This window comes from Aphanomyces invadans (genome assembly GCF_000520115.1).
Source record: "Aphanomyces invadans strain NJM9701 unplaced genomic scaffold supercont1.2, whole genome shotgun sequence".
Classification (NCBI taxonomy): domain Eukaryota; phylum Oomycota; class Saprolegniomycetes; order Saprolegniales; family Verrucalvaceae; genus Aphanomyces; species Aphanomyces invadans.
The window spans coordinates 694,605-722,558 of record NW_008580147.1 but is presented as its reverse complement, the minus strand read 5'-3'; the positions used below and the strand labels follow the sequence as shown (position 1 = coordinate 722,558).

Here is a 27,954-nt window from a genome sequence, read left to right as displayed (position 1 = left end):
CTTACCACATGCGGACGTACTGTACATTGCAAGTACGTCAGATAATACATTTTGCAATATTCATGGCGTACACGTTTGAACATGTACGTACGAAGTCCACTCTTGAAAAGTACATCGCAGGCTCCCATGTTGAACCTACAGTCACACGTGGGCCAATCCACGGCCAGGATTTGCCTCCTACACCTTTTATCCGGTATAATCCGGATACTGGACATTCCAAGGACCCGTGGAGGATACAACCAGCATTGCCGACGATCATTTGAGATTTCACCTCCGTCTGTGCACTCATGTCCGTCCAATTCAACCCCGCGACGGAAATCGTGCCCAAGCACGAAACTCTTGCTAGCCAACTCGTGCAGCTGTACCCGGAATACGACGGTCGCAACACTATCGTCGCTATCTTTGACACAGGCGTGGACCCAGGCGCCCCCGGCTTGCAAATTACCTCCGACGGCAAACGCAAGATTATCGACGTGGTTGACGCGACGGTTCGTCTCGTTTGTATTTTCGAATTCGGTCTCTGATAAATGCTGCATTAGGGATCCTGTACGCCCTTGACGCAATGATGCCTATGAATTTCATGTGCTGTAGGTGATGTTGACATGTCGACGATTCTGAAGCCGACGGATGGAAAGCTTGTGCTTCCTTCCGGCAAGGTATTGACGCTTAACCCTGCATGGAAAGCGTCGGAATTTCGCGTCGGCAGCAAGCGTGCATACGAATTGTACCCAAAGCTGTTGGTGGACCGAATCAAGAAAGAGCGAAAGGAGAAGTGGCAAGCCAAAGACCGCGAAGCTATCAACGCCGTGCAGAAAGAGCTGGCCGACTGGACTTCGGCAAATAGCTCGAATCCTAGCCAAGCTGCGATCGATGCACGCAAGGATATCCAGGCGCGTTTGGCTGTGCTGGAAGCGAACTCAAAGTTGTTCGAGGACCCTGGTCCGATCTACGACGCCGTTGCGTTCTACGATGGAACCCACTGGCGTGCCGCTGTGGACACATCTGAAACGGGTGACTTTTCGACGAGCCCTGCATTCACCAACTACCGCGTGGCCCATGAATACGGCAAATTCTGCGACGCGTCCCAACTCAACTACGTGCTCAACCTTTACGACAATGGCAGTGTCTTGAGCATCGTGTGCGACGCTGGTACATGATGTCACCTCGAACGTTAGGAAAAATCATGAGTGTTTGCGTGGGGTAGGAGCGCATGGAACTCACGTTGCCGGGATCGTGGCTGCGTACCACGAAGACGATCCGATCAACAACGGTGTGGCCCCTGGTGCTCAGATTGTGTCCGTGAAGATTGGCGACACCCGCATGGGCAGCATGGAGACTGTTCTCGGCATCACTCGCGGGTACGCTCTTGAACTACTAGCCCCAATCAACTTACCAAGGCATCGACTCATGAACGACACAGATTCCACGCTGTGCTCGAAAACAAAGTCGACGTTGTAAACATGAGCTACGGTGAATTCGCCACCATGCACGACAGTGGCCGTGTCGTGGATGTCGTGAAGGATTTGGTGGAGAAGCACGGCGTGACTTTCGTGTGCAGTGCTGGCAACGAAGGCCCAGCCCTCGGCACGGTCGGTGCACCTGGTGGTACGTGGACTATGCTACTTCATGAGCGACATTATCTATTCATTCATGTGTTCATGCAGGTACTTCGTCGAGCATTCTTGGCGTAGGGGCATACGTTTCGCCCACCATGATGCAATCGGAATACTCGATGCGCGATACTCCCGACAGTTCGGTAGGTTTGTACACATGGAGCTCGCGTGGCCCGACCTTCGACGGTGATCTCGGCGTGAACATCTGTGCTCCTGGTTGTGCCATTACGTCAGTGCCCAACTGGACGTTGACAAAGAAGATGCTCATGAACGGCACTTCCATGTCGTCGCCGAATGCAGCGGGGAATGTCGCCCTCCTCATCTCGGGCCTCAAGCATCGCAACATTGGGTACAATCCTTTCTCGATTCGCCGGGCATTGGAAAACACTGCAGTGTCAATCTCGACGGCGGAGGCGTTTGCGCAAGGCCAGGGTCTCATTCAGACGTTGCCTGCCCTCGAGTACTTATTCAAGCACCAAAATACGTTTGACGGGACGAAAGAGTTCCCTCTCTACTACGACGTCCGCGTGCCAAGCCACCAAAACAATCGAGGGATTTACCTCCGCGAGCTCGACCAACTTGTTGAGAAGGACTTCAACGTGAACGTCGAACCCATTTTTCACAAGGACGCTCGCAACGACCATCGCATTCAGTTTGAGTTGTCGTTGAAGTTGGTGCCTACCAAGCCTTGGATCGCCACTGCCGACCATCTTACGTTGCTGCATCAAGGTACCGTGCGCTGGTTGGAATGGCAGAATGCAAACTCACTGTCCATCTACCCCAGGTCGATACTTTAAGGTGTCCGTGAACTCGGATGCGTTGACCGCGGGAGCTGCGCACTTTGGTGAAGTGATTGCGTACGACACCAAGAATCTTGGCCGTGGCCCAGTCTTCCGTATCCCTGTCACTGTCGTCAAGCCTGAGGTTGGCGTCTTCAGGACTGTATTCAGTTTTGATGTGTGCGCTTTCAAAGGTTATCCCTGCCGCCAAGCAACACGCAGCTCTGCAACTGGTGAAAGAACTCGAACCTGCCAACATTTCCCGCACATTTTACCAAGTGCCGGCTGGCGCGACGTGGGTTAACGTTTCGGTGAGCCGCCGTCCCAAGTCGGCCCAAGAACCGGCAGCAGCCTTGTATTCTTTGCATTTGATGCAGTTGGAGAAGTACGAGCGCCAGGGCGCGACGTCCCTGCAGAAGAACTTTTACCTCAACACGACCGGGCAAGTCACCCACAGTTTCGCTGTTAAGGGGTTGGCAACGCTGGAATTGTGCTTGGCGCAATACTGGAACTCGATCGGGTCCTCCACCGTCCACTTGGAAGTCGACTTTCGAGGCATCGTGCCTGACGAGCGCTCCGTATGACTTAATTGCCATCAATTTCTCCACAGTCTCAACTGCCAACCATGTTAGGTGCACGTCACGGGCGGCGTCGGGTCGACCAAAGTCAACCTGTTTGCGCACTTGCGCAGTGAATCGATCGAGCCGAGCGCTGTGCTGAATAAGTGGACGCAGCGCCTCCGCCCGGATTCGGCCGTTGTGTCCACGTTGGGGTCCCGCGATGTCTTTGACGACAACCGCCACGTGTACCAGTTGGTGCTCACGTACTCATTTGAAAAAGCGGAGGAAGGAAAAATCACGCCGTCCTTGCCGCTGCTCAACGGACGGCTGTACGAGTCGCCCTTCGAGTCGCAACTGATCTTGATCTTTGACACCAACAAAAAATACCTCGGGTGCTCGGACGCATACCCTCGATCGACGTCGTTGAAGAAGGGCAAGTTCATTCTGCGCGCCCAGGTACTGTGGACAACACTACAAAGGATAGGGTTTGACTGCTAATGGGACTGGGCAGGTGCGCCACGAAGATCCAAGTGTGCTGGAAAACCTCAAGTCGATGATGGCATTCGTCACGCACGACATCAAAGACGTGACTGTGACAGTGTACGATTCGCCCAACGATCCTTCGTTCAAGGGCAAGGCACTATCTGCCTCGTACGTACTTCCAAATGGCATATGCCGTGTGCAAACACATTGACAGCGCATCATTTCACTTGTTGTGCAGACCGCTGAAGAAAGGAGTATACCGACCAGTGTACGTCGGTGAACCGGCATTTGACAAGCTGCCCAAGGGCGCTTCGACGGGGGATATCCTCTCGGGGAAGATCACTTATGGTCGCAAGAGCACCGACGTCAAGGGGTACATGACTCGTATAGCGGTTCGTTTCCAATTCGTCGATAGGGTCACTCAAAAGCCGGACGGGTATCCCCTCTCGTACACTGTGCCTGCCAAACCCACGGTGGAAAAGGAGCCTGAAGCCAAGGAAGCCGAGGTATCAAGTGCATCATGTCGATGTCTTTGCTGAAGCGATGCTCTGTCGCAGGACGTCCGTGACGAAGACGTGTTGGCAAATGAAGCTGTTCGCGACTTGCTGGTCAAGAGGCTGGTCAAGTTGCAGGGCAAGGACTCGTTCTTGGGACAATGGGCCAAGCTCAATTCGACTTATCCGTCCCATTTACCTCTTCTTCAGGTTTGTTTTCAAGCTCGAGTGTTTGAATCGCTCACGGCGTTGCTAGACTCGACTACATCACTACGACAACAACAGCTCCAAGCGCCGCGCTGTGCTCAAGGAAATCGTGGAGGCAGCGGCCAGCATCGTGTCGGCCATTGACGCGGATGCGCTGGCGGTGCATTACGGCGTCAAGTTGGTTCCTGGGGACGTGACTCAGTCCAGGGTCCGCAAGGTCAAGGACAGCGAGAAGGCGGCGTTAGTGGATGCGTTGTCTCGTCAAGCTCGTGCGCTGGGCGACTTGAAAGATGAAGCGGCGTTTGTCGTGACGTTTCAAGCGCTGCAGAAATGGGTCGACACCGACGACAATCAATTTGTGTACGCATCGATCCACAACGATCTGCGCCAGGGCCACAAGGGAATGGCGCTCAAACGTCTCCAGAAAGTGTTGGAGTTGGCGACGAACGAAATGGAAAAGATTATTCCGTTGAAAGAGGTGCGATATCGTGTTGGCTGGCGTGCGTTTGTGACGAAGCGATGTGTGTGACCAGGTGCAAGACTTGAAGGCTCAACTGTACACCGAACTTGGGTGGACGCACTGGGTCGAGTACGAGAAGAGCTGGACGGCTCTGAACAACCCGGCTTCCTTTATGTTGTTCTAAAGACATGCCTCCATGTGAATCCTGTGGAACGTTGTACACAATCGCACTCCAGTCTCTCTGTTGCCACCTGTAGCGAGAGAATGGATGCATGCCTCATCCGTCTATGCGTCGGAGCACGTCGACAAGCGAGTCCATGGCAGTGCTCAAAATTCGCTGGATATGTCGACGTGTACACTTTGGATGCTACGAGGTAGTGTCGAGCTGATACGGGAGCTTTTCCGGGGCAGTCGGGGGCGGGTCGTTGGTGAAGTACGGGTGGTGGAGGGCAGCACTTGCCGTGATGCGCTCGGACGGGTTGAACAAGAGCAATTGACGCAATAGGTCCAACGCATCTTCGGAAGCGCCGCTGAAGAGCGACGCAAGAGGCGGTGCTTTATTCGGGGTGAATTCCAAGTAGTTTGGCAGCGATGACATGCCCGGCCATTGTTCTTCCGTGGGAGTCCCCAATGCGTGGAAGATCTTGCCGAGTTGGTCCAGTTCGCTTTGACCTGTGAGGAAGGGAGTGCGCAGCATGAGCTCGGCAAAAATGCAACCAACGCCCCACATATCGACGGCGCCGCTGTACTCTCTCGCGCCAAAGAGGAGTTCCGGCGGTCGGTACCAAATCGTGCACACCTCCGACGTCATGTTGCGGTTCGGACTGCCGTAGATGCGCGCCAGACCAAAATCGGCCAATTTAATTTGCCCGTCGCCGCCGATCAAAAGGTTTTCGGGTTTCAAATCGCGGTGCAAGATCCAGTTCGAGTGGATGTGCTCGACTCCGCGCAAAAGCATTTGCATGTACGCTTTGATGTCGCTGCGCGACAGCACGATCGACTTGTCCTTAATCACGTCTTCCAAGTTCTTGGGAAGGATCTCAAACACGACATTGATCGTGTCGTTGTACACAAACGCGTCCAAGAGTCGGGTCACGTTCGGGTGATTCAGCTCGGTCTGGAGCTTCACTTCGCGTACGGCTGTGAAGTTCACGCCGTCCTTGAACTGGCCGCGCTTGAACTCTTTGATGGCCACCGGACGACCCGTCGCTTTCTGCACTGCCGAGTATACATTACCATACGTCCCTTCACCCAGCTTCTTGCCCTTTGTGTACCGATTCATGATGATCGAGTGGAGGAAGTTGGAGTGCTTACGCCACGCCGACCGGAATTGGGGAATTAATTGACAAATCGATAAAATATATGTCAAATAAAGGGCAAAACCATAAAAAAGACACTTTCGAAACAAGAAGAAATATCTACATGACAACCGTGTCGACGGAGTTCCCAGCGCGCAACCTGATTGCTTGCGATGGAGAACTGCAGGTTGGACCGACCTGTGCGCATCTTGCTCCCGGCGATCGCATTCGAGAACCGACTCGTGCAAAGTTGGAGAGATGTGTTTGAATTATATATCGACGCTGGCTTAAAAGAAGATGCCGCCGTGGTCGTCGTCCTCTTGGATGTGACTGATGTAGACATCGTACGTAGAAGCAGTGGCGGAACGGCGAAAGTCTGGTTTTGGATCTGCTGCAATGGACGAGAGGCTCGTCATCGACATCGAATGCTTTGCGCTTTTCATTGAGCTGAATCCACCAAGCGATTGCTGGCCGAGGACCGTCGGAGCTGGAAAAGGCATCGGGTTGGACGGCGGGGCAGGCAAGGACGGCGCAGCGCCTGTCGTGTGCACCGACGACGGCTGGTCTGACCACCTGGCGCGTGCTAATGATTCATCTGCAGGCTACCTACTCAATCAACGTACCGATGGTCCATTGTTCGCAGATCGTTCATCGAGAGATTGCGGTTGGAGGTCGTCGTGACTTTAGTGAGGGCATTCAATATTTCCATGACCTGATCAACGTCGTTGAGGAAATGCTTGGCTGCGCTGGGCTTTTTGCCCACAGTGACCGTGAACGTCTTGGGCAGGTTGCGCTCTTCCAAGTAGCTAAACATAAACTCGTCCGACAAATCGTCGCCGATGCAGAGCACGTAGTCGACCGGGGTGCCTCCTCGGCTTTCCAGCGTCGAGAGGATGCGATCCACCATCACCCCCTTGTCAACTCCTTCCGGACGGACTTCCTGTGCACGATTCAACATCAATTGTATGACCTCTCCACGTACCAAGTAGTCGTTGCCAGGAAGCACTTCGACTTGGTATGACTCCAACACTTGGAGCAACTGTTCATGCAATTCTTTCGCCTGGAGTTGACCAAACTCGGGATCGGCGTCGCGATATTGCCAAAGCAGAGCACTGCCCTTCACTTCGATGTACGTGCCATGGGTTCGCTGCAGCAATCATCATTATCGACCCTTGTGACCTTCAAATCAACGTGTACCTGCGTGTAAATGGCCATCACAGAATGGGTAATGTCTTTCCACGAGTCGTCAAAGTTCTCCTTCGTGCACAGCCAGCCGTCGTCGTTGTCGCCCCATCGGTACAAATATCCATGCTCGGCAGCCAGACCAAGGCCACGAACGGCCCCGAGCGTCTTCTCCAAGTCCTGGCGATCCTTTCCCGACAGCACAAACACAGTGTTGCGAGGGTCGCTGCACAGCTTCGACAGAGCAGTCAGCAACTCGGGTGACGCCTTGGGTGTGTCGTGTCGCAGGTCGCCAGACAATGTCGTGCCAGCCTCGTCGCCTTTGATATACTTGGAAAAGTTATTTTGCGGTAGATGTTCTTGAGCGAGGGTGTTGCCATAATCAAACAGCAAGACGCGGCGGAACGTGTGGCGATAGGCGCGCACGACCTGGTCGGTCTCGAGCATTTTAAAGCCTGCATGAAACTCCAACATGCGGTAGCCCAGCCCAAGCCCATACCTACAAGCACTGCATGTCAGAGTCGTGCTTGGTCCGATCCAGGTACCCCATGTATTGCATCCCAACAGTTGACGACGCCTTGCTTGTACGCTTCAAGTCGACCAAGATGCGTTCGGCCCACTTGGTTCGCGTGTTCATGACGATGTAGTCAAAGTCGTGGGCGTGACGAGCAGCCTTTTCTTCTTCCGGCATTTCCAACGCCGTCACGAGCGCCTCAACAACTTCATCCTTTTTCCACGGATTCACGCCCAGGCTACCTGTAAGAACTCGACTGCTGCCGGAGAACTCGGACACAATCACGACTCCGGGGCGCTTGGTGACATTGTGGGCGTAGACAAACTCGAACGGATACAGGCTGACCGCATCGCGCACACTCGTGAGCAACTACCATGAAAAGACACACCACCACATCAACACCAAGCTACAGGACAGCCTGCGCACCATCACGTCGGCAACGTTCCATAGTGGAAGCCGAATCGACAAGTCGGTGTTGTGGAGCTCTCGGTACACGACCAGTGGTTCCGTGCCGGCAGGTTGGGGATACGTTGCATTGATGCGGTCGACGATCGATTGGATTTCTTTGCGCAGCTTCAGCTTGGCCTCCGACGTATCGGACGCGTCGACGATTCCAAACTGCGCCACCCAGTTGGTTGAATTGTAGTCCCGACGACATGCTTCGACATACCTGCATCACTTGCACCGTGTCGCGATATTGCGGGTGCATGAGGAAAAACTGTTCCAACGAGAGCATCTTGAGGTTGATTCCTTTCAGCCGCTCGACTTGATCGACGCCGACAATGATCTTTTTCTTGCCGTAGAGCGCCCGCAGCCGAGCCGTCTCTTCCACGACGCGATCCCGCATAGACAACCGGTCCACAAAGGGAGGTTCGATCCCGATGTGGCTGATCGTGATGGCGACCATGCGGCCATTGTACTCAACGCCAATGTATCCTCCCGCTTGGGCGTTGTATTTAAGTCCGAGGATGCGTCTGCAACTCGTCAAAAAGTGCCGCGCGTGCTCGTACAGGTGAAACCCTACACATATCGCCCCATCCCACATCAGTTCCCCAGAAAAGAGGTCCGTGCGAGAGACGGTACCAATGTGGTCGGACGAGAGCATGCCCCGCAACAAGTCAGCGCGCACGGACAATGTCCGGAAGATCTCGGACGACGGGAACGGCGTGTGCAAAAACAGCCCCACGTTGACATAAGGCAGCCGACGCGACAAAAAGGACGGGGCAACGAGGAGGTGGAGGCCGTGGACCCAGACGAGGTCGCCTTCGTTGTACACTTCGATGACTTTGTTGACAAAGATGCGATTCACGTGCATGTACGAGCTCCACGCGTTCTTTTGCTGCGACGGGTTCCACCACCGCGTCGGAAGTTTTCCGTACACGTCCACAATGTTGTGCACAATCGGCCACAACGTCCCGTAGCAGAACGAGTGGAACGTTTGGCTCATGACGGGGTCGATGAACACTGGAACGCAATGGTAAGCTTGCAGCTGCCGGGCAAGCTTCTCTTCGTCGGCCTTGGGAATCACAGAATTGCAGTGCACCATACCGACCCACGTTAATCGCATTGCGCTCGCGGTCCCGTCGCGGTACAGCAGTCCGTTGCTTTGATTGTCCTTGATCAGGCCCGATGGACACAGCAAGTTGTCGTCTTCCCAGTCGATATGGTACTCACCGTCGCCGATCTTGGTCACAAGCACCGGCAGCCGATGAACGACAATGATCACGCCATCCGTGGGTTGGATAGTGACATTCTGAGGAGAAATTGGACTGGTCGTGCTGTTGGCGGATGTCGCGTCCCCGACTTCCTTGTGACGGGGCGAGTGGAGGCTGTAATTACCGCTGGTGCGGCGGCGTTGTCCAAGCCCGATCCCACCTTGGTTGAGGGGGTTGCTAGCCTCTTCTTCGATGACGTACTTTTTCGGCGCGGCTTGCTTGGTTTCGGTGGCATCCTCATCTCCTTCTGGAATGGAGTACGACTCCTGAAGAAGCGTCCCTCGCTTCGACCCACGATGGCTGTTATGGAGCGAAATACCAATGTTATCTCTGTCGTTGCAAGCGCAGACGGCGCGACGGTCGACAAAGGCCTGACCACTGCTCAGACGCGGCACGACCGTCGTTTGGGTGCGATGTTGATCACCCCTTTCGTTCAAGTTCACGTCGCTGGGATTTTGATCGAGCACATCGACGACTTGATGCGAGTCACCTGCCACGACGGAACTCCTCTCAAACGATTCGTACCGCACAAACTTGCCGTTCGAGCACACAGCATAGCGATACGTGAGATTTGTGTTGGAATTGAGGACGACTGGCTCAGCGTTGTACCACAACGGATACATCTCGGGGGTAGTTACCAACCGACAACTTGACACGGTTGGGGCACTCATGCCCGAGGACAAGCTATGTTTCAGTTCTGGGGGCACTTCTTCACCAGAATCACTGAATGGCTTCTTGAGGACAGGGGCACCAGGAGATGGGGCGTTGAAGCTCAAGCCAGACGAAGGAAGCGAAAGCGGACTATTGAGGTGACTCGCGTCGACGATGTGCATGGACAGGGCATTTCCCAGACCAGCTGCATCCCCAACCACATAAAGCGACTCTCCGTGGCCTAGCTGCGCATGCACTTGAAAGTCCACACGCGACTGTCCGCCGCTCATGTGCATGCCGATCACAGAAGACGACCCCCAGCCGACGGCATGGCGGAGACGCTGGAACATCGTCAAATTGGCTTCTCCACTCTATCCGGATATCCAAAGCTGGTGGAGAAGGAATGTCCGGATAATGCGAAGATCGGCCACATCACCAACCGGCAACTTGACGCACCGTGGACGCCGCGACACGATGCAGAGACGTCAGTCAAATGCATCGCGTTAACATATTTACACGCATTTAATCGTCTACACCGCACCGATGCTGTGCGCGTTGAGCTTGACCATGAGCTCTTCTCGTACTGCGCGTTCACTACGACGTTCTAGGTCAGAGAAGGCTGAATTCTGTATATCCAACCTGTCGAGCTGCGCAGATAAACTCTTCTGCATCATGCGCGCCTCATGTGCGTCTTGTTCGAGTCCTGTGATGTTGACGTGCGAATACTTCTGCTGCGACTTCACCTCGCTCACCAAGAGCTTCTTATGCTTTTGCAGAATTCGATTCTCGTGGGCCATGGACTCGATGCGAGCCTTGAGCTCTGCATTTTCTCGTTGCGATTCGTCATACAATTGCTTGGTTCCGCTCAGCTGTTGTGACATGGCCAGACATTGCTTTTTGCCCTCGGCCACGTCGATATTGCACCACAAGATTTCTTTCTGGAACTGGGCACACGTCTCCACGATGCGCTAGAATTGGGATATCACGTAATTCAACATCTAACTCGTTGGGTACCTCGTAATCGAGCTTGAGCTTTTCCTTGTCTGCCTTGGCTTGATGCACTTCTAAATCGAGTTCCATGTACTCTTGGAGTTGCGAATTCTACCAGCATGGTAAATGTCATGCGCATGCGCCATAGGTCGCACCGCGACATCCGCCATCCTTCTCGGTTCTTCTGCGGTTGGCGGTGGCGTGGCCTTTGCCGTCGCCCACCTTTCGTTTTCTTCGACACTGGCTCGATACAGTTCCCGCGTGTTGTGCAGATCAATTGTTTTCATGGCATTCTGTACCGTCAAGTCTTGAACTTTGCCCTCCAAGTCGACCTACAATTGTGAGCTGCTTTGATACGCTGACTTAGCTGAGTGGACAGTACTAGGTATTCAGAGATGGCTGCAAACGATTCCTCGAAACGATGGGTCGGTGACAATGTCCCCAACTCCTCCTTCAATTCTTGCAATGCACGCTTGATCGTGGTACTCTTGGACAGAGGGGGTGCATGCAACTGTTCACTCTCATCGCCGCTATCACCTTGGATGAATTCTGCGTTTTCGAAGGACAGGTCGATCGCGATGTCGTCTACCGCGTATTCCGGTTCGACTTGATGCATCCTGCTTCTTCGGATTGGGATTGACTGTATATCAAGTCCGAAATGCCGGATATATTTTCATAATCTGCATATTTCCGGTTACATTCGGAGTTGGCTGAAAAACTCTCGACTGCTATCGTGTTCCGCTGTCTTGAGCATGGGTGTCCATGCAAGGGCAGTGTCGGCCGCTCTGCTCGTGATCATCGGATCGTGCTCAGGCCAGCAATTAGCTGGAGCATCGCTGAACTCATGTGTCCCCGCGGGAGAGTGTCTTCCTTGCGCCAAATCTGAAATGGTTCGTCGTTCAGGTTTGACTGGAAACATGGTTTGAACAATCGTGTAGAGCGAACCCTTTTGCAAAGCGAGCGGACACAAGCTGGAGCTATTGTGTTTAGTTGATGGTGCCAACACTACAACGTTCAAGTCCTGCACTCTTGTTTCCACTGCGTACCAAGGGTTCCATGACGTCATGATGTTTGAGGTAGGTAGATGCAATTTTACTGTCCACTTCGCTCAGGCATCTGGCGTTCGTGCAAGGTGGTGATGCTCCTGGTGCTCCTTGTGGCGTTCCAAGCTCTTCGAAAAGAGAAATTGAAACACGTGAGCTCGTTTGACATGCGAAAGGATCTCAAGCAGCCCAGCAAACCATTTGAGATTTGATCATGGATCGTCGTTTAGACACCATGCACTTTTCCTTCATTTATTCAAGCGATCGCCTTTGGTCGTTTCAACGTGAACTTCATGCAGCCCGTGTGAAAATGGCGCATTGAATGGCTATACACATCGCACCTGCAAGCGCTGAGCCAGGTCATATTCATGACACGAGAGCGCGGCCGATGCGCAAATATGTTGGAAAGCAAATATCCTGGTCCATGTGCATTCACCATGTTCTGTTCGTACTTCGACTGGAACTCCATCTTGTTGAAAAACTCCTTATCATGTTATCCGCTTCACCTTGACATGCGTGGACGATGTTGATTGGCTGAAATACTGGTGCATCAAACGAGTCGTGCAGAAAAGCTCGGACTCGGAACAATCAATTTACTGCCAACCTGGTTTAGTCTCATGTGCCTGGATGTAGATTCTCCTGGATGCGGTATGTGTTTTGAATACCTAATGATTAGAATAAAACACAATGTGGGGTGTTCCGATCCAAGGAACCATACATTCCCGTGAGCCCCCCCGCAGTTAGGAAGAAACGCACAACAAACGAAGGCCGTGTGAGGTGCAGCTCGGATGTTTTCTAAATTTCCGACAATCCATGAGTAATTTACACCATTCGTTTTCATAGGATATCCGTTTTCACGATTCTTGGCGTTGTCAACAAAGTCCCAACAAATTTACAATTTTCCCTGATATTTACAGAGGGCTACAATGTGTTTGTGCATATATCGATTTATACAAGTATTGCAGATGCGTTCTAGAAGGACACCCTTGACACAAGTGATCATGCATTTTCGTAATCTCAGCTTGGCCAATCAGAGCCGACTAAAAATGGCCGTATTTCGATAGATTCTAGATAACCGGATACTGCGACCATTAACTCAATGTGCGGTTTGAAGCACTTCGAGATTTGGGACACGGGGCAAAAGTGACAATGGCATTGCGCTACGAACTTGTAAGTTGCCGTGGACGCGATGCATGCATAACTGTTGTCTCGCCTAGAAAACCGTGGATGAAGTGCTCAAGCATTTCAAAGTAAATGAAAACGACGGGTACAATGACAAGCAAGTCGAAGAAGCGCGCAGAATCCATGGATGGAACGAGCTCGACAAGGAAGAGCCAACTCCTTTGTGGAAACTCGTATTGGAACAGTTTGAAGACGCCTTGGTGCGAATTCTCCTTGCAGCAGCGACCATCTCGTTTGTGCTTGCTTGGATGGACGAAGACAGCCATGGTGAAGGAATCGGCGCGTATGTCGAGCCGCTGGTAATTCTTGTGATTCTGATTTTGAACGCCATTGTCGGTGTCTGGCAAGAAGCCAATGCAGAATCTGCATTGGAGGCGCTGAAGAACTTGCAGCCTGAAAACGCGCGTGTTCTTCGTAATGGCGTGATGCTGACTGTGGCGGCTCGCGAATTGGTCCCTGGTGACATTGTGGAAGTTCGAGTGGGCGACAAAGTACCTGCTGACATGCGCTTGATTTCGCTCAAGACGACGGCAATGCGTGCCGAGCAGTCGCAGATGACAGGGGAAAGTGTCAGTGTGAACAAAGAAATTGACGAATTGCCAGAGACCACCGAAAACATTATCCAAGCAAAAAAGAATATGTTGTTTGCGGCGACTGTAATAGTCAATGGGTTGGGTCGCGGAGTGGTGGTGAAGACTGGCATGAAGACTGAAATCGGTCAAATTCAGCAGAGTGTCCAAGACGCGTCAGAAGAAGAGGAATCGACACCGCTCAAGAAGAAGCTCGACGCGTTTGGCGAACAATTGTCTTATGTGATCGGTGTCATCTGTTTGGTGGTATGGCTGATCAACTACAAGAATTTCTTCGACCCCATCCACGGCTCGGTGTTCAAGGGATGCATCTACTACTTCAAGATTGCTGTTGCGCTTGCTGTTGCGGCCATTCCCGAAGGTCTCCCGGCTGTCATCACGACCTGCTTGGCTTTGGGCACGAAGAAAATGGCGGCTAAAAACGCCATTGTGCGCAAGCTGCCGTCAGTCGAAACCCTTGGCTGCACCACTGTAATTTGCTCGGACAAGACTGGGACGCTCACAACAAACGAAATGTCATGTGTTACGTTTTCGCATCCCGGTACTACAGAAGGCGACTTGATCTCTTACGATGTCGAGGGCCACACGTATGCCCCGATCGGAAACATCTCTGGTATGACTCCAGCGAATGACAAGGCCGTTAACACCATCGCGGCCATTTGCGCGCTCTGCAACGAATCGACCATCGAATACAACAACGGCAAGTACGTCCGTATAGGCGAGCCAACGGAAGCCGCCCTTCGCGTCTTGACGGAAAAGATCGGAGTCCCGGACAAGTCCCAGCAGGCCACCGTCGCCTCCCAACGCAAATCGGATCCCGCCAAGGTTGTCCAACATGCCAACAACTACTGGTTGGACGCGTACAAGAAATTGGCAACTCTAGAGTTTTCTCGTGACCGCAAGTCGATGTCCGTGCTATGTTCTCAAGCCAGCGACGTCCGCCGCGCGACGCGCTCGACCCCTGCCACACAAAATGTGTTGTTTGTCAAGGGTGCGCCTGAAGGCCTGCTCACTCGATGCACAACTGTTCAATTGCTCGACGGTCGCGTAGTCCCATTTACTGAAAAGGGCCGCCAAGCCGTATTGGCGAAGGTGACGACTATGGCCAAAAAGAGTTTGCGCTGCTTAGCGTTGGCCAAGAAGGAGGACCTGGGTGACTTAAGCACGTATGACGGCGACCGCCACCATCCTTCCCATAAGAAGCTCGAATCGACGGAAAACTTTGCTCAGATAGAATCCAACCTGACGTTTGTCGGGTTGGCTGGCATGGAAGACCCTCCGCGCCCCGAAGTCCGTCCGATGATTGAAGTGTGCTCTAGCGCTGGAGTCCGCGTGATCATGATCACGGGCGACAACAAGTTGACCGCCGAGTCGGTGTGCCGCAAGATTGGAATTTTCACTGAAACAGAAGACGTGTCCCAAAAGTCGTTTACGGGTGCCGAGTTTTTTGCTTTGCCAACAGCCAAGCAAGTTGAGCTGCTCGCTAGCAAAGACGGCAACGGCATGGCGTTTTCGCGTACAGAGCCCAAGCACAAGCAATTGCTGGTGAAGATGTTGAAGCAAGCTGGAGAAGTCGTGGCCATGACAGGTGATGGCGTGAACGATGCGCCTGCATTGAAGCAGGCCGACATTGGTATTGCTATGGGAATTTCGGGAACGGAAGTTGCCAAAGAAGCGTCCGACATGGTATTGGCTGATGACAATTTTGCCACGATTGTGTCGGCCGTTGAAGAAGGCCGATCGATCTACAACAACATGCAGTCGTTCATTCGGTACCTGATCTCGTCCAACATTGGTGAAGTTGCGGCCATTTTTTTCACGGCGGCGCTCGGGTTTCCTGAAGGCCTCATTCCAGTCCAGCTCCTCTGGGTGAACTTGGTCACGGATGGACCTCCCGCCACCGCCTTGGGCTTCAACCCGGCGGACAAGGACATCATGACGAAGCCCCCGCGCCGTGCGAACGACGACCTCATCAACAAGTGGACTTTTTTCCGCTACATGGTGGTTGGCATCTACGTCGGTTTTGCATGCGTGGGTGTGTTTGGCCACTGGTACATGTTTTACGACGGTTCGAATGACGGCCACACCCTCATCACGTTTGACCAGTTGACCCACTTTGGCCAATGCGCAACGTGGAAGGACTTCAAGGTGAACAACTTTAACGGCCTGGATTTCTCGCAAGATCCGTGTTCGTACTTTACGACTGGCAAGGTGAAAGCGTCTACGTTGTCGCTTTCTGTGCTGGTCGCCATCGAAATGTTCAACGCATTGAACGCGTTGTCGGAGGACGGTAGCCTGGTTACGATGCCGCCGTGGTCCAACCCGTACCTGATCATTGCGATGTTTGTCTCGTTTGGACTGCATTTCGTGATTTTGTACGTCGACTGGCTTGCCGAAATCTTCAGCGTATGCCCTCTGGACTTCAACGAATGGCTCCTCGTGCTCGCGTACTCGCTCCCCGTGATCCTCATGGATGAAATCCTCAAGGTATTTGGCCGGCACATGGCAGCACGAGAACTAGCGAACCGATTGAAGGCCAAGAAGCACCTCAAGGAAGATTAAAAAATGGGATGTAATCGTAATCCTAGACAGCGCACAGCTCTTGAATGCGCCACCGACGCCATCCACTCGCCGCCATATATACCCAATGGAACATGCATCTTGCAATAGCTTCCTGCCTTGCCTGTGTGACCTGGACACCGTACGTGGCCTCTCCCGCCACGACGAGAATGGACATGATATCCTCTGGAATGTCCTCTCAACTTCGCATGACATATCTGCCGAATGCCTCCAAATTGCCAAGAAATATACACAGTATTGATATGACATGTCAACCCTCTTGCCTAGATACACGACATAGGGTATCCGTATCCGGACACTTTTTCAAACCACCTCTTCTCGAACTTCCACTTCCGTCGTCATCGTTCGAGGACGACGGAAGTGGCGGAACGATGTCTGCGAACAAGCCCCCCGCAACCTCTGGAAACTCGAAACCCATCCCGATTTCGATGTCCAATCCTATCCTGGCCGCGGCGCCTCCGAATCCCGGTCCTGGACCGGCAGCGATGTCGATTGGGAACCCGAATACGTCGATCGCCATGGCCCCGGCACCTTCCGCAGCAATGGTGGCCGCCGCGGCGGCTGCATTAACCAGCCAGCAACAGCAACAACTCAAACGAATGGGTCTTGGCATGGGCATGCAAATGCCGTCAGGTGCGAACCTAAATGCATTGCAGCAATTGAACAACATGAACGTGGCGGCGATGCAGCTCCAAATGAATCAACAGCAACACCGCATGAATGTCGCGTCAGCCCAAGCACACAACCGAGCGTTCAAGCCGACGAATGTCAGTGTCAATTCCGCGGTCGCAGTTGCTGTCGCATCTGCCTCGACAGTTCCCGTTCCAGTCAACACCGCTGGTGCTGGTGCTCTTAACTTGTCGGGGACATGGGAACTCGATCGCGACGCGTCCGATTCCACAAACGACTATTTGGAAGCGATGGTACTCTTCTTTCTTCAACTTGGGCGCCTCACCTTCGTCGGTTGATCAGGGGTTGCCATTAATTGCCCGACAAGCGGCGGACAAACTCGACCTGACCGTGATCATTCTGCAAACCCCCGGCGAGTTCACCATCACCCGTCGCACGCGCATCTTCCTCGAGACCAAGCAGTTAAAGTTCGGTCAAGAAGTCGTTATCAAGACCAACACGGTACAGATACTCTCCATCGTCTGTCGTCCTCATCATTGACCCAGATCAAAGTGATGGGTGAACCTACTTCGATCAAGACTGTGACGCATCTCTCGGGCTTCCGCGGCATCTTGCATGATGTGCGAACGCTCGACGAATTGGGTCGCATGCGCGTCGAGTTGACGCTGACGCTGCCCGACAACGACAAGCCCAACGTTGTGATCACACGGTACTTCAAAAAGACGAGCGATTCGACATCGCTGGACAACCTGCCGCCGTACGAACCGTTCCCGGACGCGCCGTCCGACAAGCGAAAAAGATGAATCGATTGAGGCAGTGCCTTGCAAAAGGTCGCGCGGCCTCCATCGTTGATTTCAACGAATCCACATTCTTTCGTGTCATTCTGAATCGTGTTTATTTTTGTTAAATGTCCTTGGCAATCGATGGACAAAACACATCGAGCTGAATTTCAAACGCGTCAAAGCGCATGCGGGCATAGTCCAAAAAGTCAAAATCGATCGTCGAGTTGCCGGCTTGGACAATGGCCCAGAGGCCCCAAAAGAGGTGTGACGCGAGGGCGTACAGGTTGCCAGCGTCGTGCAGCGCGATGAGAAACTCATCGAGTGTGTTGTCACGCGTGAGTGTGTGCAGCAGCGATGGACGCGCCGTCGTCAAGTACGCTTTGTAAAACTGAAACTACAGCGGGGGAAGGCACGGAGCCACCCACGTTTGCGCATGCAAAGTAGCGGGCGATCGACATACCTGCTTTTCTCGAGACGGAAAGTCGTTCAGGTTCATGTCGAACCCGCAGTGCTCACAAAAGTGGTTGCCAAAGTCGAAGCCGCGGTAGTTGTACCCGCCATACTCGTAGTCGATGACCTGGACTTTGGTCCACGTCGGATTGTACAAGACGTTGCCGCTACGACCACGTCCAACATGAGTCGAATCGAATAGGGTGAAGGACAGCGATACACCTCAAGATATCGTTGTGGCTAAACACGGATTCGTGAAGAAATTCAGTCGCGAGCTTGGCGATGACGGTGCCTCGAAAGTTTTCGAGGAGTTGTTTGCCGTGGTCGTTTTTGGGCGAAGGCAAGATCGACTGCAACCATTGCACGCGCTGTTTGATCTACAACCAAAGCTCAGTTCACGCAAGGGATTGTGGCAGCATACCTGGGCAAATTTGAGTTGATCGAGGGCTTTTTGTTTAGTCGCGTCGTCGAAGCGAACTTGGGACGCCAAGTCTTGAAACACTTGAATTTTCTAGCCACGTTGAGGGTCGATGAGACCACAAACGACGACGTGAGATGCATTTACATACTTTCCACAAGCAAGGCGTGGTAGTAAATTTCATTTCCATGGCGTGCAACTTGCCCACTTCTTTCGCGATGAGCGCGAGAAGAGACGGCTCGCCCATCTGATGTGGCTCAAACGGAGAACCGTCGACCCAGCCCTCGACGCGGCCGTTCGTGAAGCGGCCGTGGTACACGGGAGCAAAACCCCGTCGCGAGAGTTCCGCAAACGTTTCTGCACGAAGATGAGAGCCGACTGAAGTGGAAAAAATGGATTCGTACCATTGTCGACGTCGCGATCGATAAACACTTCGGTGTGTTCGCCATAGAGCCGAATGAGAACGGATTTATCATGCCACGTGAGTCGATAGAGGCGATTCGTGATGCCACCGCAGATGATTTTGATCACAATGTCGTCAGCGTTGGCATCTTTGAAGCCAGGGTAGATTGTCTTGGCCACGTGTTTGCAGTCTTCAAACTCAAAATCTTCTCCACGACCTCCAACCGTGTAGTCGAGGATGGCGTTGGCATTGTTTAGGTACGTTACTGGAGTACAGGCCCATGAGAAGTCGCTGGAATCGAGGCATCAATACCTTGGGAAGAAGTCATTCGAGAGTTTGTGGAGCACGAGCGGCACGGGTTGGACTTGGGTTTGTCTAGATGGTCTTTAGGTCGCAGGGCGTGGTACGTAACGAGGATACAGACGCAGGTGGAGATAGCTATCGCGAGGCCAATGTGGACGGGGCGGAGCTTTTCAACAAGTGGCTCGAGCGCACTTGGCATAAGCGTGCCGAATGATGCGAAGAGATCCACGGATGGCAATTTCAGAATCGGGAAACCAGCAGATTGGAATTCTCCCGTTTCGCCTTGTGTTTGGTTAAGTTTAGTAGTCAAAGGCACAAAACCTACTTGGATATGGTAATAAAGTGCTTCCTCATTGGGTGGACTTTTAGTTATCCGGACATTCCCCCTCGCATCGATAGGATTGTGTTCGGGACGGCGCAAGTGTGTGGAGGCGAGGGCTTCCTCGGTCGCAGCTCTCGCCTGTATCGATGCAACTGGGCTCTCATATGGTGATTTCGCACAAGGAAGGCCAGTCGTTGCTCGTCGTTTGCACGTGCACTGCACCATACTGCTTGCTACACTGATTTGTAGTCGTCTTCAAGTGCCACGTCATGTCAAGTCCCACTGGCCTCAACTGGGACGTTGGCCACCGTCGCAAGAGCAGGCTTCAACGTACCAGACGTACGTCCTTACTCGGGAGCTGGTGCTGCGTCGTCTGCGCCCGTTCGTCGCCAGTAGGCTGGCCAGAAAAGCGCACTGAAATTCTTGAAAAACCATGTTTATATAGCAATCCAAATTGTGTCAGGCTGTCATGCCAAACTGCTCAAGGTCGCGGCGATCAATGCCACTCCAATGGCAAACACAATCGCAGCACATATCGCGTGAAGTCGTCCAAGCAAAATGTACTCGTCTAGTTGGCGCTCAAAGCGATAGGTGAGCTGATTCTGGTCCAAGACCGCACCGTCGTCGCCAACAAATCCGACAAACGGCATGCGGCCACCACTGAGCGCCCGCCACAGCGTCATCGCAACGATTTTCATCAAGACCAGCCGCATGAGGTTCAGCATGCCCAAAAGGACGAGCCACACCCACCACATGGCCACCGTCTCGAGGATCCGCCGCTCAAGGGCACACCCGTGCGCCTTGCCTTCAGTGTCCTTGAATTCCTGGGTCAATGCCATCGTGCATGGGGCTTTGATCGACTCCAGCGTCCAGTTTTTGGGTGGACACGCCCAGTTGGCCGCGACAATCCTTTCTCGGAGTATCGCTGGCTGCACACCGCACATTCCGAGCATGGACGCGTTTGTTGTTGCAGTCGAGGTCGAGCGATTGCACTGGCCAAACAGTTTCACCAAGGCATGCAAATGGCTGTAATCGTCCATCCACACCGACGCATTGGCTACAATTCATTCGTGATTCGAGCTCGGTTCAATGCATCGTTTTCGTACCAACAGCCGCGCCGTTCAGCGCGTCGAGTTGGTGTTGATATGTCGTGCAAGTGCGGTCATGAATCGACTGGAGCTGAGCGTAGCCCTACAACTCGATCAATTTCGCGGCGCCGCCCCCAACGACAACCATCCATTCACCTCCATGGCTTGAACATCCCCGTCGGCTTGGGCATGCTTGGCTGCTAGATTGACGAGGAAGCCCCCCAGTGACGTCGCCGCCTTGTCCGTGCTGGTCAAGCTCGAACATGCCCGTATGTGCATGCGATTCACAGGGACGACAAAGCCAAACGTTGCTCCAGAGCAGACCGTCCTGTGACGTGTCAGGGTCGCCAACCAAACGAGAGGTAAACGAACATGACGAGAATCGCCCAAAAGTACGGCATCAACTGGATCGTGGAGAGGCTGTAGAGGACGCTCGAGGCGCTGTGGCGGCACCGAAACACGTCCAGCCAGTCCGCCTACGACCACGTAAACGTTGCCCGTCGACGCTCGACTGTACCATGGTTCGAATCGTCGTGATCCCTTGGTTGTCCAGCTACAATGCCAACACGAGAACGTCGCAGAACAATCGGTAGATGGGTCGTACGTGGGGAATGCTCGCATAGCTTTTGTTCCAGACCTTGATGGCCAATGCTATGGCAACGACAACTCGACCCACCATGTCGATGGGGACGGTGAGAACGATCCCTTCAAGGTGGATGTCCAAGCCATAGCTCTGGGGGGTGGAGCTGTTGCCATGGGACGACTTGTTCGTCCAGTTTGCCATGCCCCTAAGGTCGACGACGTACATCAAGTGTGGCGACTGGTTGTGTCGTACAACGGGGGGAAGTAGAGACCATCGGGACGTCGCTTTTGCTGCAACAGGGCCGTTCGAATCGTCCAGTTCGAGTATGCCGCAATGTCCCCTGTCGACTGGTTCACATCATTCGAGAGCAGCTGCAATTCCGCACTGACGTCGCCCGAGTAGACCATGACAGCCTCTCGCAGATGCTCAGCATCCACGTGGGTGTCGTTGATAGCGCGTTGGAGGTTCTCGAGTTGTCTACTCCACGACTGCTCCACTTGGATCATCATGTCCAGATTTGCGTCCATTTCGTTGAGGACTAAAGTGGGCGGCACCGATTTGGCGCCGGCCATGGCCAAGACCGGTTCCATCGCAGTCCACATCGACTTGATTTCCCGCAACGATTCTTGGGTCGACTGGAGCGCTTGCCCCATCGCAATGGGGAGGCCATTGGTTGCAGACGGAAACGTCAAGCTGTCTTGGAGCGACGTGGCAATCTGCTGCATTCGGTCGAACCGACTGTTGGCTTCGTCCGCGCCCATCTCCACCGCACGCTGCATCGCCAAATTTGATTCGTTCAATCGACGGATGAGCCCTGCTTTGTGGCCTTCGGTGATCGTCGTCACGTCGCCGTCCATGGTGCCGTTGCGGGTCGCGTTTGACGTCTCCAAGAGCAGCCAGGATTCGCTCACGGGTTGGCGCATCGCCCACGCGTTGTTGAGCGTTTCCAGCTCAAGCAAATCCGCCGTCGTCGTACATTTCAAGTGCGCGTTCGACGCTTGCAACGTTGCGTGCACTTGGCGAAGCGCATCTTTGCCTACCGAGGGATCACGACGTGCATTTCGCATGCCATCGCCGTACATTCGTTCGTGTGCATGGCCATGGCGTCCACGACCGCTTGACTCGCCTCGACCGCTGTCTTGAACTTGACTTGCTCGTGTTTCCATCCACGCGCGGTCTGCATGAGGTTCTCGCGCACAGCTACGTCCATGCACATCGAGTACATGACACCGTATGTGTGGAACGAAAGCATCGCGGCTTCCAACGAAAACTGCTGACCCATGTGGTCCTGACGCAGCGCGCGGATGGCATCCGTGATCCACGTGCACACGAGCGTCGACGACAGTATCAGCGCGACGACGTATATCGTGACAAATACAGCTCGACGGATGGTATCCCACGCGTTGTCCGACCATCGACTCGGCCCTTTCACGACGCGCCGGGGTCCCCCAGCGGCGTGAGTCTGCAACTCGACGTCTTCCTCGCGGGACGCATCCTTCAGCAACGTCACTTGCATTGTGCTTGTTTACAAGTGGGTCCGTCGAGGACGGGGCAGGTCCGTGTGCGACGAGGTGGTGCAAGATCGCAACGATTCGTTTCGAGAGGACCGAACACCGAAACGGCCGTGCGACACGGGGAACGCGTGAAAAAATCCAACTCGCCATCGTCTGTATTATCGAACGTAGCGCTCTTCCATGTCCCCGATACGCTCCGACTGGAAGTCGCGGTCCCCGGCAATTGCATTCGCCGACGCTCCTTCAAACACAAACCCGTTCGACTTGTCGATCGCATTGACGACGCGCTGGAGACTGTCGACGTCCTCAATTTGCAAAGGCACGAAACTCACGAGCGAAAAGTCCTCGATCACTTCGATGAGCACTTCGTGCATCTTGCGAAAACGCTCGCGGACTTTGAGCTTTCGCGCGGCGACGGCGGGCGGCGGCTGCATCGTGTCGACGTCCTCGTCAAGTCCATTCACGTCGTCGTCGAACGAGTCGCCATAGTCCTGGGCTTCCAACCGATCCAGCAGGTACCGAAGATCGAGCACGTCTGTGTAAAACTCGAGATTGAAAGTGAGTTGGCCATATTGCTGGATCAAATCCATCTTGGACAGGACGTTGATATGCGGCAGCTCGAGGCGGACCATGGACGACAAACTGAGCAGGACGACCGAAATGAACTTGGCACTGTCTGTGCAGTGGTGCGCATCGACTAAGTGCACCGCTGATACCTGTACTCGATCGTTAATTGAAAACCCAGGACGGTTGGATTCGATGCAATACCCGATATTCCAGCCGCTTCTCGAGCTTCTTCACGATGCTGTGCATGCTCCCGTCGTGGGTGTACAGCTCGACTTGTCCAGGAAAGTCGAATAGAACATACGTTGAATCTGCATGCGATCTGCTTGAGATAGATCGATTGAAGAGCACGCACCTGGCAGCACGTCGAGCCGTTCGGCGAGCCAGTCGAAGTTTTGATCAATGAAGTTCATGCAATACACAAGGCCTGGCCGTCGTTCGAACAGTTCGTCGTCAATGGACAAGGTCCTGTGAGATCGTACCTCCGTTCGGGCCAAGATGCAGCTCATCCATCACGTTCTCAAGGCACACGAGCTCGGCAATGTCGACATCGGCAACGTATGGCAGTTGTTCGTTGGCTGGGTCCATGTTCACAACGGCCACTTTTCGGCCGGATGCTTGAAGGAACTGCTGCATACCATTGCAATATGTTGTCTTGCCACTGCCTGTGGTCATGCTGCATCAGTCATGCTCCAGTCTCTCGCGTTACCTGGTGGACCCAGCACGACTTGACCAAACGGCATGGCGACTCCGGAAGTGCGGGCGACTCGATATCCGGATGCAAGCTGGTGTACGCACGTTGCGGCTGGCGTGCGACGGCGCCTCTACGATCTAGCCGGGATAGCTGACGGTGAGCCATCGACGGACCAAGCAGGTGCGTTGCTGCGTTGGGGTGTTGTCCTTGTGGTAACATGATGGAGGGGACGCGAGGAGTAGTGTATTGATGTAACATTAGACGGCATGGAATATATTAAAAGCCATCGAACCACGCATTTGAGTCGGTGTACTCAGCGAGGACACACGGCGTCGCTTGCGCTTCAAACAATTTGGACTTGGCGTTGATTTCCTCCACGTGTGGCGCGACTTGAACCCCCGCGGCGACCTTGATCCAGTCCACAGATGCAAACCATGGGTGACTTCGGATAACTGACCCGCCCGTGGTGATGTCAACAATGCCTTGGCATCCCAATCGATCGTCGGGCGAGTGATGGAGCAACTGCGACAACAGGTCGGTCACTTCACGCGACCGTTCTTGGTCGGGCATGACGAGGTCCTTCTTGTCGTAACGCGAGATCTTCGAGTACACGGCAAGCACAACGTCCTTATCGTTCTCCAGGTCATCGCAGGCAAACGGTGTGACGCCGTAGAGCATTTCGTAGATGAGGATTCCGAGTCCCCAAAGATCGACGCCAAAGCTGTGGCCTTGAGCAGACACCATCTCCGGCGCAGTGTACTCCGCGGTCCCGCACAGGGTGTACGTGCGTGCGTCCTCGATGCATTTGGCATACCTACAACCAACCGCCCTTGGATCAGCTCTGAATATTTCCAGCATATCCATTTCTCAATTTCCCACGCACCGAAAGTCGACTAGTTGCAAATACCCCGACGTGTCCAGCACGAGGTTCTCTGGATTCATGTTGCGGTAGACGTAGCCCGAGTCGTGGAGCGATTCCAGCCCGACGAGCAATTGGGCGGCGTACTGCCGGACGACGTCTTCTGGCAGCTTGGCGTCGTGCTCAGACATGAGGGTGGCAAAGTCGCAGACAAACGTGGACTCGAACGCCATGTACAGGCCATTCGCATCGGTCCACGTGCCGAGGAGGGGCGGCACGGTCGCGACGCGGCAATTGGTGCGCAAGTTCTTGTGCAAGTTGACTTCGCGCATGACCTCCTCCATCTTGTTGAAGGATTTGGTCGTTTTCTTGGAGATCGTGCGCACGGACAGCGGGACGTGGCTGAAGGTTTCGTACGTGACCACGAGACCGACTTCCGTGGGCTGCGTCGCGTACTTCGGAACAACCGCGCCGCGCATGACGTCGTCCTTAAGGGTCGATCGATCTTGCGCACCAGGGGCTGCCGCGTTGGCGATTCTCGTCGACTCGCGCAAGTTGGACACTGCCGACTGGAACAAATGCTTGGCCTCGCGCTGGGCGCGGTCGTTGTCAATAATTTGCTGCAACGGTCCCAAGATCTCTTCAAACGTTTGGCGTCCGATTTGGAGCAGCTTGGTGCGGCCGACCGAGATCACGTTGGCGGCGCGCGGGGCGTCGTTGAGGAGAGCCCGCTCGCCAAAGTATTGGTGTTGGCGCAGCCGCAGCACCTCGCGGCTGCGTCGCTCGTCGTCGCCAGGTGTCGTGTCCCACACGGTGCAAATGCATGCTCCTTCCTTGATCACGTAAAACGTGTTGCCAATGCTGCCCTGGTTCAAAATGTAGTCGCCGTCTTCGAATGTTATCTCGGTCAGTTTCGTCGCCAGTCGCTCGAGCTGGGACGTCGTGAGCGACTTGAGCACGTCAACCTTTTTGAGTGTTTGGACAATCACGTTGGTCGGGGACTTCATAAAAACCAAACGGAACGCGCGGCAGTCGATGGCCCACAGTACGCCCTTGGTCAGCGCCACGACACTCGACGACCGTGGGGCGTTGTGCATGAGAGCTAGTTCCCCAAACGATGGATGTGTGTCCCCGCGGTACAAGTGCACAATATCTTCGCGCTTCCCAGCAGTCGATTCACTCTTCACCGTCACCTACAGCTCAACTTGTCAGGTCCAGATACACGGAAAGGTGGCGCACGCACCTGGAAGTCACCGCTTTGGACGCAGTAGAAGCGGTCGCCGGGGTCACCCTGGCGAATGACGACGTCGCCTTCGTTCACGTTGACACGGATCATGACTTTGTACACGTCGGACCGTTGTTGCGCGTTGAGCTGCTTGAAGAGCCAATTTCCAGCTGTAATCTCCATGATCTTGTCCATTTCTGGCTTGGATTTGGGCACAACGTGATCGCTCATGTTGTAGTTCAAGTCTTCGTCCGTGACCATCTTGGCCATGTCTTTTTTCATTTGGTCGCGGCGCTTTTGCTTCGACATGCCGCGACGTACCGGGCGCAGCTCCGTCACACGCGTGTTGAGGATGTTGGTTGTGAGGAGGTCGTTGGCCTTTTGACTGGCGTGGCGCATGCTCATCTCGGACGATTCCGTGACCGCAGTGTGCTCCAAGTAAATGCAAATGATCGTGATGTCGTCCGTACGCAGTTCGTAGTGCAGCCACAGCCGGTACGACTCGGCCACGACCTTTTCACATGCCTCCAATGGATTCGGGTACGACTTGACGATGTCGACGACCGCTTGGTTGGTCAAGAACTCAAACACCCCGTCGCTCGCAATGATGATGTACCGGTCGTTGGGCGTGAGCTGCAAACTTGCAATCTCTGGCGTCGCAAACACGCCCAAACTTTCGGCGATTTCGTCCCCAATCGACCGGGTGAACGCCGTGCCGGGGAAGTTGCCGGTCGGGGACCACACGCGGGGCGGGTCGCCGTCTTCGTCTACTTCTTCGTTCACTGCTGTGGCCCAGTTCTGCAAAACAGTTGCGCTCTCGGTCTCGACGTGGGTACGGAAGATGGCACTACCTCGTGGATTGGAGTGATCCCTTCCAGCTGATCCATCGTCAGGACTCGAGCACCGTACCGCTTGACGCGTTCTCGCTCGTCCTACGACCGATCAGCACGCGAGTGCATGCCAACGCCGTGTCGTACCGTGCGATATGGGGTTTGGTCCACAGACAAAGGTGACGCCACGATGCGCGCGGCGTCCGACTTGGCAATCACGGCGCGGGAGTCGCCAACATTGGCGATGTGAATGATGTTGCCGTCCATGAAGCACGTGATGGCGGTCGTGCCACTCAAGCTGTCGTCGATCCGCGACGTGTGCAGCTGTGCATGCAAAGGTACATGAGTCGGCGGCCACAGAAAAACCAGCCACCAAGGACCACGACACGTCGATGTATGGTTTGGTCGGAATAATCGAGAGGACGGCTGACCTTTGCATTGGTGTCAGTGAAACAGTTCGAGTAGATTTCCGTGAATGGAACGGACGCGTTGGCCTTTCCCATGAGCTTTTGCAGTCGATCAGGGACTTCCTTCTTTGCAAAGACAGAGCATAGGTCGCCCGTGGCCCCATGGCCGTCGAAGATGCCAAAGAAGATCTTGGTCGGGTCCCCTGCAAAGTTGGGAACAATCGTGTAGCTGTCTTGGTTGGGCTTGTCGACCGCTACATTCACGTCAGCGCGTCCACGCCATCCAGTTCGAAGCCGTACCGTCAGGATAATACCCTCGCTGTGTCACAAACGCGTACTCGATAGAGAGCGCCGGCGTGAGCTGAGTCTTGACAGGTTTGTCCGAGCATACGATGCGCGAACGGATCTCTTCGGCCGTGAGAGGCGAGTTGTCTAGTTGCTGCGTGCGATCGTCGCCTACGTGGTTCTTGTCGGCAACCTTGGATTGAATGCCGAGGGACGAGCCGCATCCCATGCTTGTCGCCGAGGTCGGTGGTGGCGG

At 54.1% G+C, this 27,954-nt stretch overlaps 11 protein-coding genes across 13 annotated transcripts; 4 read left to right on the top strand and 7 right to left on the bottom strand.

Annotated features, from left to right (window-relative positions):
• The first annotated feature begins 239 nt into the window (after positions 1-239).
• H310_01084 (hypothetical protein) lies at positions 240-4,889 on the top strand. Its single transcript, XM_008864104.1, has 15 exons — positions 240-488; positions 540-546; positions 592-1,149; positions 1,205-1,358; positions 1,421-1,605; positions 1,665-2,342; positions 2,398-2,537; positions 2,587-2,970; positions 3,025-3,408; positions 3,464-3,603; positions 3,674-3,808; positions 3,851-3,941; positions 3,993-4,139; positions 4,186-4,614; positions 4,670-4,889. Exons 1-15 carry the CDS (start codon positions 288-290, stop codon positions 4,778-4,780), a joined length of 3,744 nt encoding a protein of 1,247 aa, XP_008862326.1. The 5' UTR covers positions 240-287; the 3' UTR covers positions 4,781-4,889.
• Positions 4,686-5,913, bottom strand: H310_01083 (CMGC/CDK/CDK7 protein kinase). The gene has a single exon (XM_008864103.1). The coding sequence runs from the start codon at positions 5,876-5,878 to the stop codon at positions 4,964-4,966; it is 915 nt and encodes a 304-aa protein (XP_008862325.1). The 5' UTR covers positions 5,879-5,913; the 3' UTR covers positions 4,686-4,963.
• A 231-nt stretch (positions 5,914-6,144) lies between these two features.
• Positions 6,145-10,326, bottom strand: H310_01082. Of its 2 annotated transcripts, XM_008864101.1 has the most exons (8): positions 8,674-10,326; positions 8,261-8,610; positions 8,017-8,208; positions 7,622-7,959; positions 7,092-7,575; positions 6,877-7,041; positions 6,518-6,834; positions 6,145-6,467 (listed from the first exon to the last, which is right to left on the bottom strand). In XM_008864101.1, exons 1-8 carry the CDS (start codon positions 10,304-10,306, stop codon positions 6,182-6,184), a joined length of 3,765 nt encoding a protein of 1,254 aa, XP_008862323.1. In that variant the 5' UTR covers positions 10,307-10,326; the 3' UTR covers positions 6,145-6,181. The 2 variants fall into 2 exon arrangements, with proteins under 2 accessions (XP_008862323.1, XP_008862324.1); XM_008864102.1 differs by having other exon boundaries at positions 6,145-6,834.
• Positions 10,327-10,441: 115 nt separating this feature from the next.
• On the bottom strand, positions 10,442-11,590 carry H310_01081 (hypothetical protein). The gene is made up of 5 exons (XM_008864100.1): positions 11,329-11,590; positions 11,102-11,278; positions 10,971-11,057; positions 10,596-10,924; positions 10,442-10,550 (listed from the first exon to the last, which is right to left on the bottom strand). The coding sequence occupies exons 1-5, from the start codon at positions 11,560-11,562 to the stop codon at positions 10,487-10,489; spliced, it is 891 nt and encodes a 296-aa protein (XP_008862322.1). The 5' UTR covers positions 11,563-11,590; the 3' UTR covers positions 10,442-10,486.
• A 58-nt stretch (positions 11,591-11,648) lies between these two features.
• On the top strand, positions 11,649-12,420 carry H310_01080 (hypothetical protein). The gene is made up of 3 exons (XM_008864099.1): positions 11,649-11,836; positions 11,885-12,022; positions 12,079-12,420. The coding sequence occupies exons 1-3, from the start codon at positions 11,699-11,701 to the stop codon at positions 12,199-12,201; spliced, it is 399 nt and encodes a 132-aa protein (XP_008862321.1). The 5' UTR covers positions 11,649-11,698; the 3' UTR covers positions 12,202-12,420.
• A 692-nt stretch (positions 12,421-13,112) lies between these two features.
• H310_01079 (hypothetical protein) lies at positions 13,113-16,464 on the top strand. The gene is made up of 2 exons (XM_008864098.1): positions 13,113-13,159; positions 13,207-16,464. Exons 1-2 carry the CDS (start codon positions 13,139-13,141, stop codon positions 16,321-16,323), a joined length of 3,138 nt encoding a protein of 1,045 aa, XP_008862320.1. The 5' UTR covers positions 13,113-13,138; the 3' UTR covers positions 16,324-16,464.
• Positions 16,465-16,653: 189 nt separating this feature from the next.
• Positions 16,654-17,918, top strand: H310_01078. 2 transcript variants are annotated; one of them, XM_008864097.1, is made up of 4 exons: positions 16,654-16,974; positions 17,031-17,264; positions 17,314-17,472; positions 17,517-17,918. In XM_008864097.1, the coding sequence occupies exons 2-4, from the start codon at positions 17,037-17,039 to the stop codon at positions 17,772-17,774; spliced, it is 645 nt and encodes a 214-aa protein (XP_008862319.1). In that variant the 5' UTR covers positions 16,654-16,974; positions 17,031-17,036; the 3' UTR covers positions 17,775-17,918. The 2 variants fall into 2 exon arrangements, with proteins under 2 accessions (XP_008862319.1, XP_008862318.1); XM_008864096.1 differs by having other exon boundaries at positions 16,654-17,264.
• On the bottom strand, positions 16,654-19,559 carry H310_01077 (hypothetical protein). The gene is made up of 7 exons (XM_008864095.1): positions 19,337-19,559; positions 19,026-19,289; positions 18,773-18,978; positions 18,625-18,714; positions 18,426-18,580; positions 18,214-18,370; positions 16,654-18,147 (listed from the first exon to the last, which is right to left on the bottom strand). The coding sequence occupies exons 1-7, from the start codon at positions 19,524-19,526 to the stop codon at positions 17,875-17,877; spliced, it is 1,335 nt and encodes a 444-aa protein (XP_008862317.1). The 5' UTR covers positions 19,527-19,559; the 3' UTR covers positions 16,654-17,874.
• Positions 19,560-20,116: 557 nt separating this feature from the next.
• H310_01076 (hypothetical protein) lies at positions 20,117-22,836 on the bottom strand (the record flags this gene model as incomplete). The annotated part of the gene is made up of 8 exons (XM_008864094.1): positions 20,117-20,706; positions 20,756-20,840; positions 20,894-21,065; positions 21,110-21,213; positions 21,255-21,290; positions 21,342-21,525; positions 21,573-22,356; positions 22,401-22,836. The coding sequence occupies 8 exons, from the start codon at positions 22,834-22,836 to the stop codon at positions 20,117-20,119; spliced, it is 2,391 nt and encodes a 796-aa protein (XP_008862316.1).
• Positions 22,837-22,896: 60 nt separating this feature from the next.
• On the bottom strand, positions 22,897-24,147 carry H310_01075 (hypothetical protein). Its single transcript, XM_008864093.1, has 5 exons — positions 24,108-24,147; positions 23,881-24,063; positions 23,754-23,825; positions 23,603-23,709; positions 22,897-23,550 (listed from the first exon to the last, which is right to left on the bottom strand). The coding sequence occupies exons 1-5, from the start codon at positions 24,139-24,141 to the stop codon at positions 22,993-22,995; spliced, it is 954 nt and encodes a 317-aa protein (XP_008862315.1). The 5' UTR covers positions 24,142-24,147; the 3' UTR covers positions 22,897-22,992.
• Positions 24,148-24,368: 221 nt separating this feature from the next.
• Positions 24,369-27,927, bottom strand: H310_01074 (AGC protein kinase; the record flags this gene model as incomplete). Its single annotated transcript, XM_008864092.1, has 7 exons — positions 24,369-24,906; positions 24,976-26,144; positions 26,195-26,974; positions 27,028-27,108; positions 27,154-27,330; positions 27,438-27,667; positions 27,714-27,927. The coding sequence occupies 7 exons, from the start codon at positions 27,925-27,927 to the stop codon at positions 24,369-24,371; spliced, it is 3,189 nt and encodes a 1,062-aa protein (XP_008862314.1).
• Positions 27,928-27,954: the final 27 nt, after the last annotated feature.

Coding starts and splice junctions, on each gene's coding strand:
- H310_01084 (XM_008864104.1), top strand. CDS start 288: ATGTCCGTCCAATTCAACCCCGCGACGGAAATCGTGCCCAAGCACGAA. Junction 3,809..3,850: donor AAGAGCACCGACGTCAAGGG/GTACATGACTCG, acceptor ATTCGTCGATAG/GGTCACTCAAAAGCCGGACG. Junction 4,615..4,669: donor AGATTATTCCGTTGAAAGAG/GTGCGATATCGT, acceptor GTGTGTGACCAG/GTGCAAGACTTGAAGGCTCA.
- H310_01083 (XM_008864103.1), bottom strand. CDS start 5,878: ATGAATCGGTACACAAAGGGCAAGAAGCTGGGTGAAGGGACGTATGGT.
- H310_01082 (XM_008864101.1), bottom strand. CDS start 10,306: ATGTTCCAGCGTCTCCGCCATGCCGTCGGCTGGGGGTCGTCTTCTGTG. Junction 8,611..8,673: donor GCTCTCGTCCGACCACATTG/GTACCGTCTCTC, acceptor CGATATGTGTAG/GGTTTCACCTGTACGAGCAC. Junction 6,835..6,876: donor TTCCTGGCAACGACTACTTG/GTACGTGGAGAG, acceptor AATCGTGCACAG/GAAGTCCGTCCGGAAGGAGT.
- H310_01081 (XM_008864100.1), bottom strand. CDS start 11,562: ATGCATCAAGTCGAACCGGAATACGCGGTAGACGACATCGCGATCGAC. Junction 11,279..11,328: donor CAGCCATCTCTGAATACCTA/GTACTGTCCACT, acceptor TCACAATTGTAG/GTCGACTTGGAGGGCAAAGT. Junction 10,551..10,595: donor TTATCTGCGCAGCTCGACAG/GTTGGATATACA, acceptor AGAACGTCGTAG/TGAACGCGCAGTACGAGAAG.
- H310_01080 (XM_008864099.1), top strand. CDS start 11,699: ATGGGTGTCCATGCAAGGGCAGTGTCGGCCGCTCTGCTCGTGATCATC. Junction 11,837..11,884: donor CTTGCGCCAAATCTGAAATG/GTTCGTCGTTCA, acceptor ACAATCGTGTAG/AGCGAACCCTTTTGCAAAGC. Junction 12,023..12,078: donor ATGACGTCATGATGTTTGAG/GTAGGTAGATGC, acceptor CGTTCGTGCAAG/GTGGTGATGCTCCTGGTGCT.
- H310_01079 (XM_008864098.1), top strand. CDS start 13,139: ATGGCATTGCGCTACGAACTT. Junction 13,160..13,206: donor TGGCATTGCGCTACGAACTT/GTAAGTTGCCGT, acceptor TGTCTCGCCTAG/AAAACCGTGGATGAAGTGCT.
- H310_01078 (XM_008864096.1), top strand. CDS start 16,713: ATGTCTGCGAACAAGCCCCCCGCAACCTCTGGAAACTCGAAACCCATC. Junction 17,265..17,313: donor ACGACTATTTGGAAGCGATG/GTACTCTTCTTT, acceptor TCGGTTGATCAG/GGGTTGCCATTAATTGCCCG. Junction 17,473..17,516: donor TCGTTATCAAGACCAACACG/GTACAGATACTC, acceptor TCATTGACCCAG/ATCAAAGTGATGGGTGAACC.
- H310_01077 (XM_008864095.1), bottom strand. CDS start 19,526: ATGCCAAGTGCGCTCGAGCCACTTGTTGAAAAGCTCCGCCCCGTCCAC. Junction 19,290..19,336: donor TCGAATGACTTCTTCCCAAG/GTATTGATGCCT, acceptor CCTGTACTCCAG/TAACGTACCTAAACAATGCC. Junction 18,979..19,025: donor CGATCGCGACGTCGACAATG/GTACGAATCCAT, acceptor ATCTTCGTGCAG/AAACGTTTGCGGAACTCTCG.
- H310_01075 (XM_008864093.1), bottom strand. CDS start 24,141: ATGCCGTTTGGTCAAGTCGTGCTGGGTCCACCAG. Junction 24,064..24,107: donor AGTCGTGCTGGGTCCACCAG/GTAACGCGAGAG, acceptor GCATGACCACAG/GCAGTGGCAAGACAACATAT. Junction 23,826..23,880: donor GCATCTTGGCCCGAACGGAG/GTACGATCTCAC, acceptor AACGACGGCCAG/GCCTTGTGTATTGCATGAAC.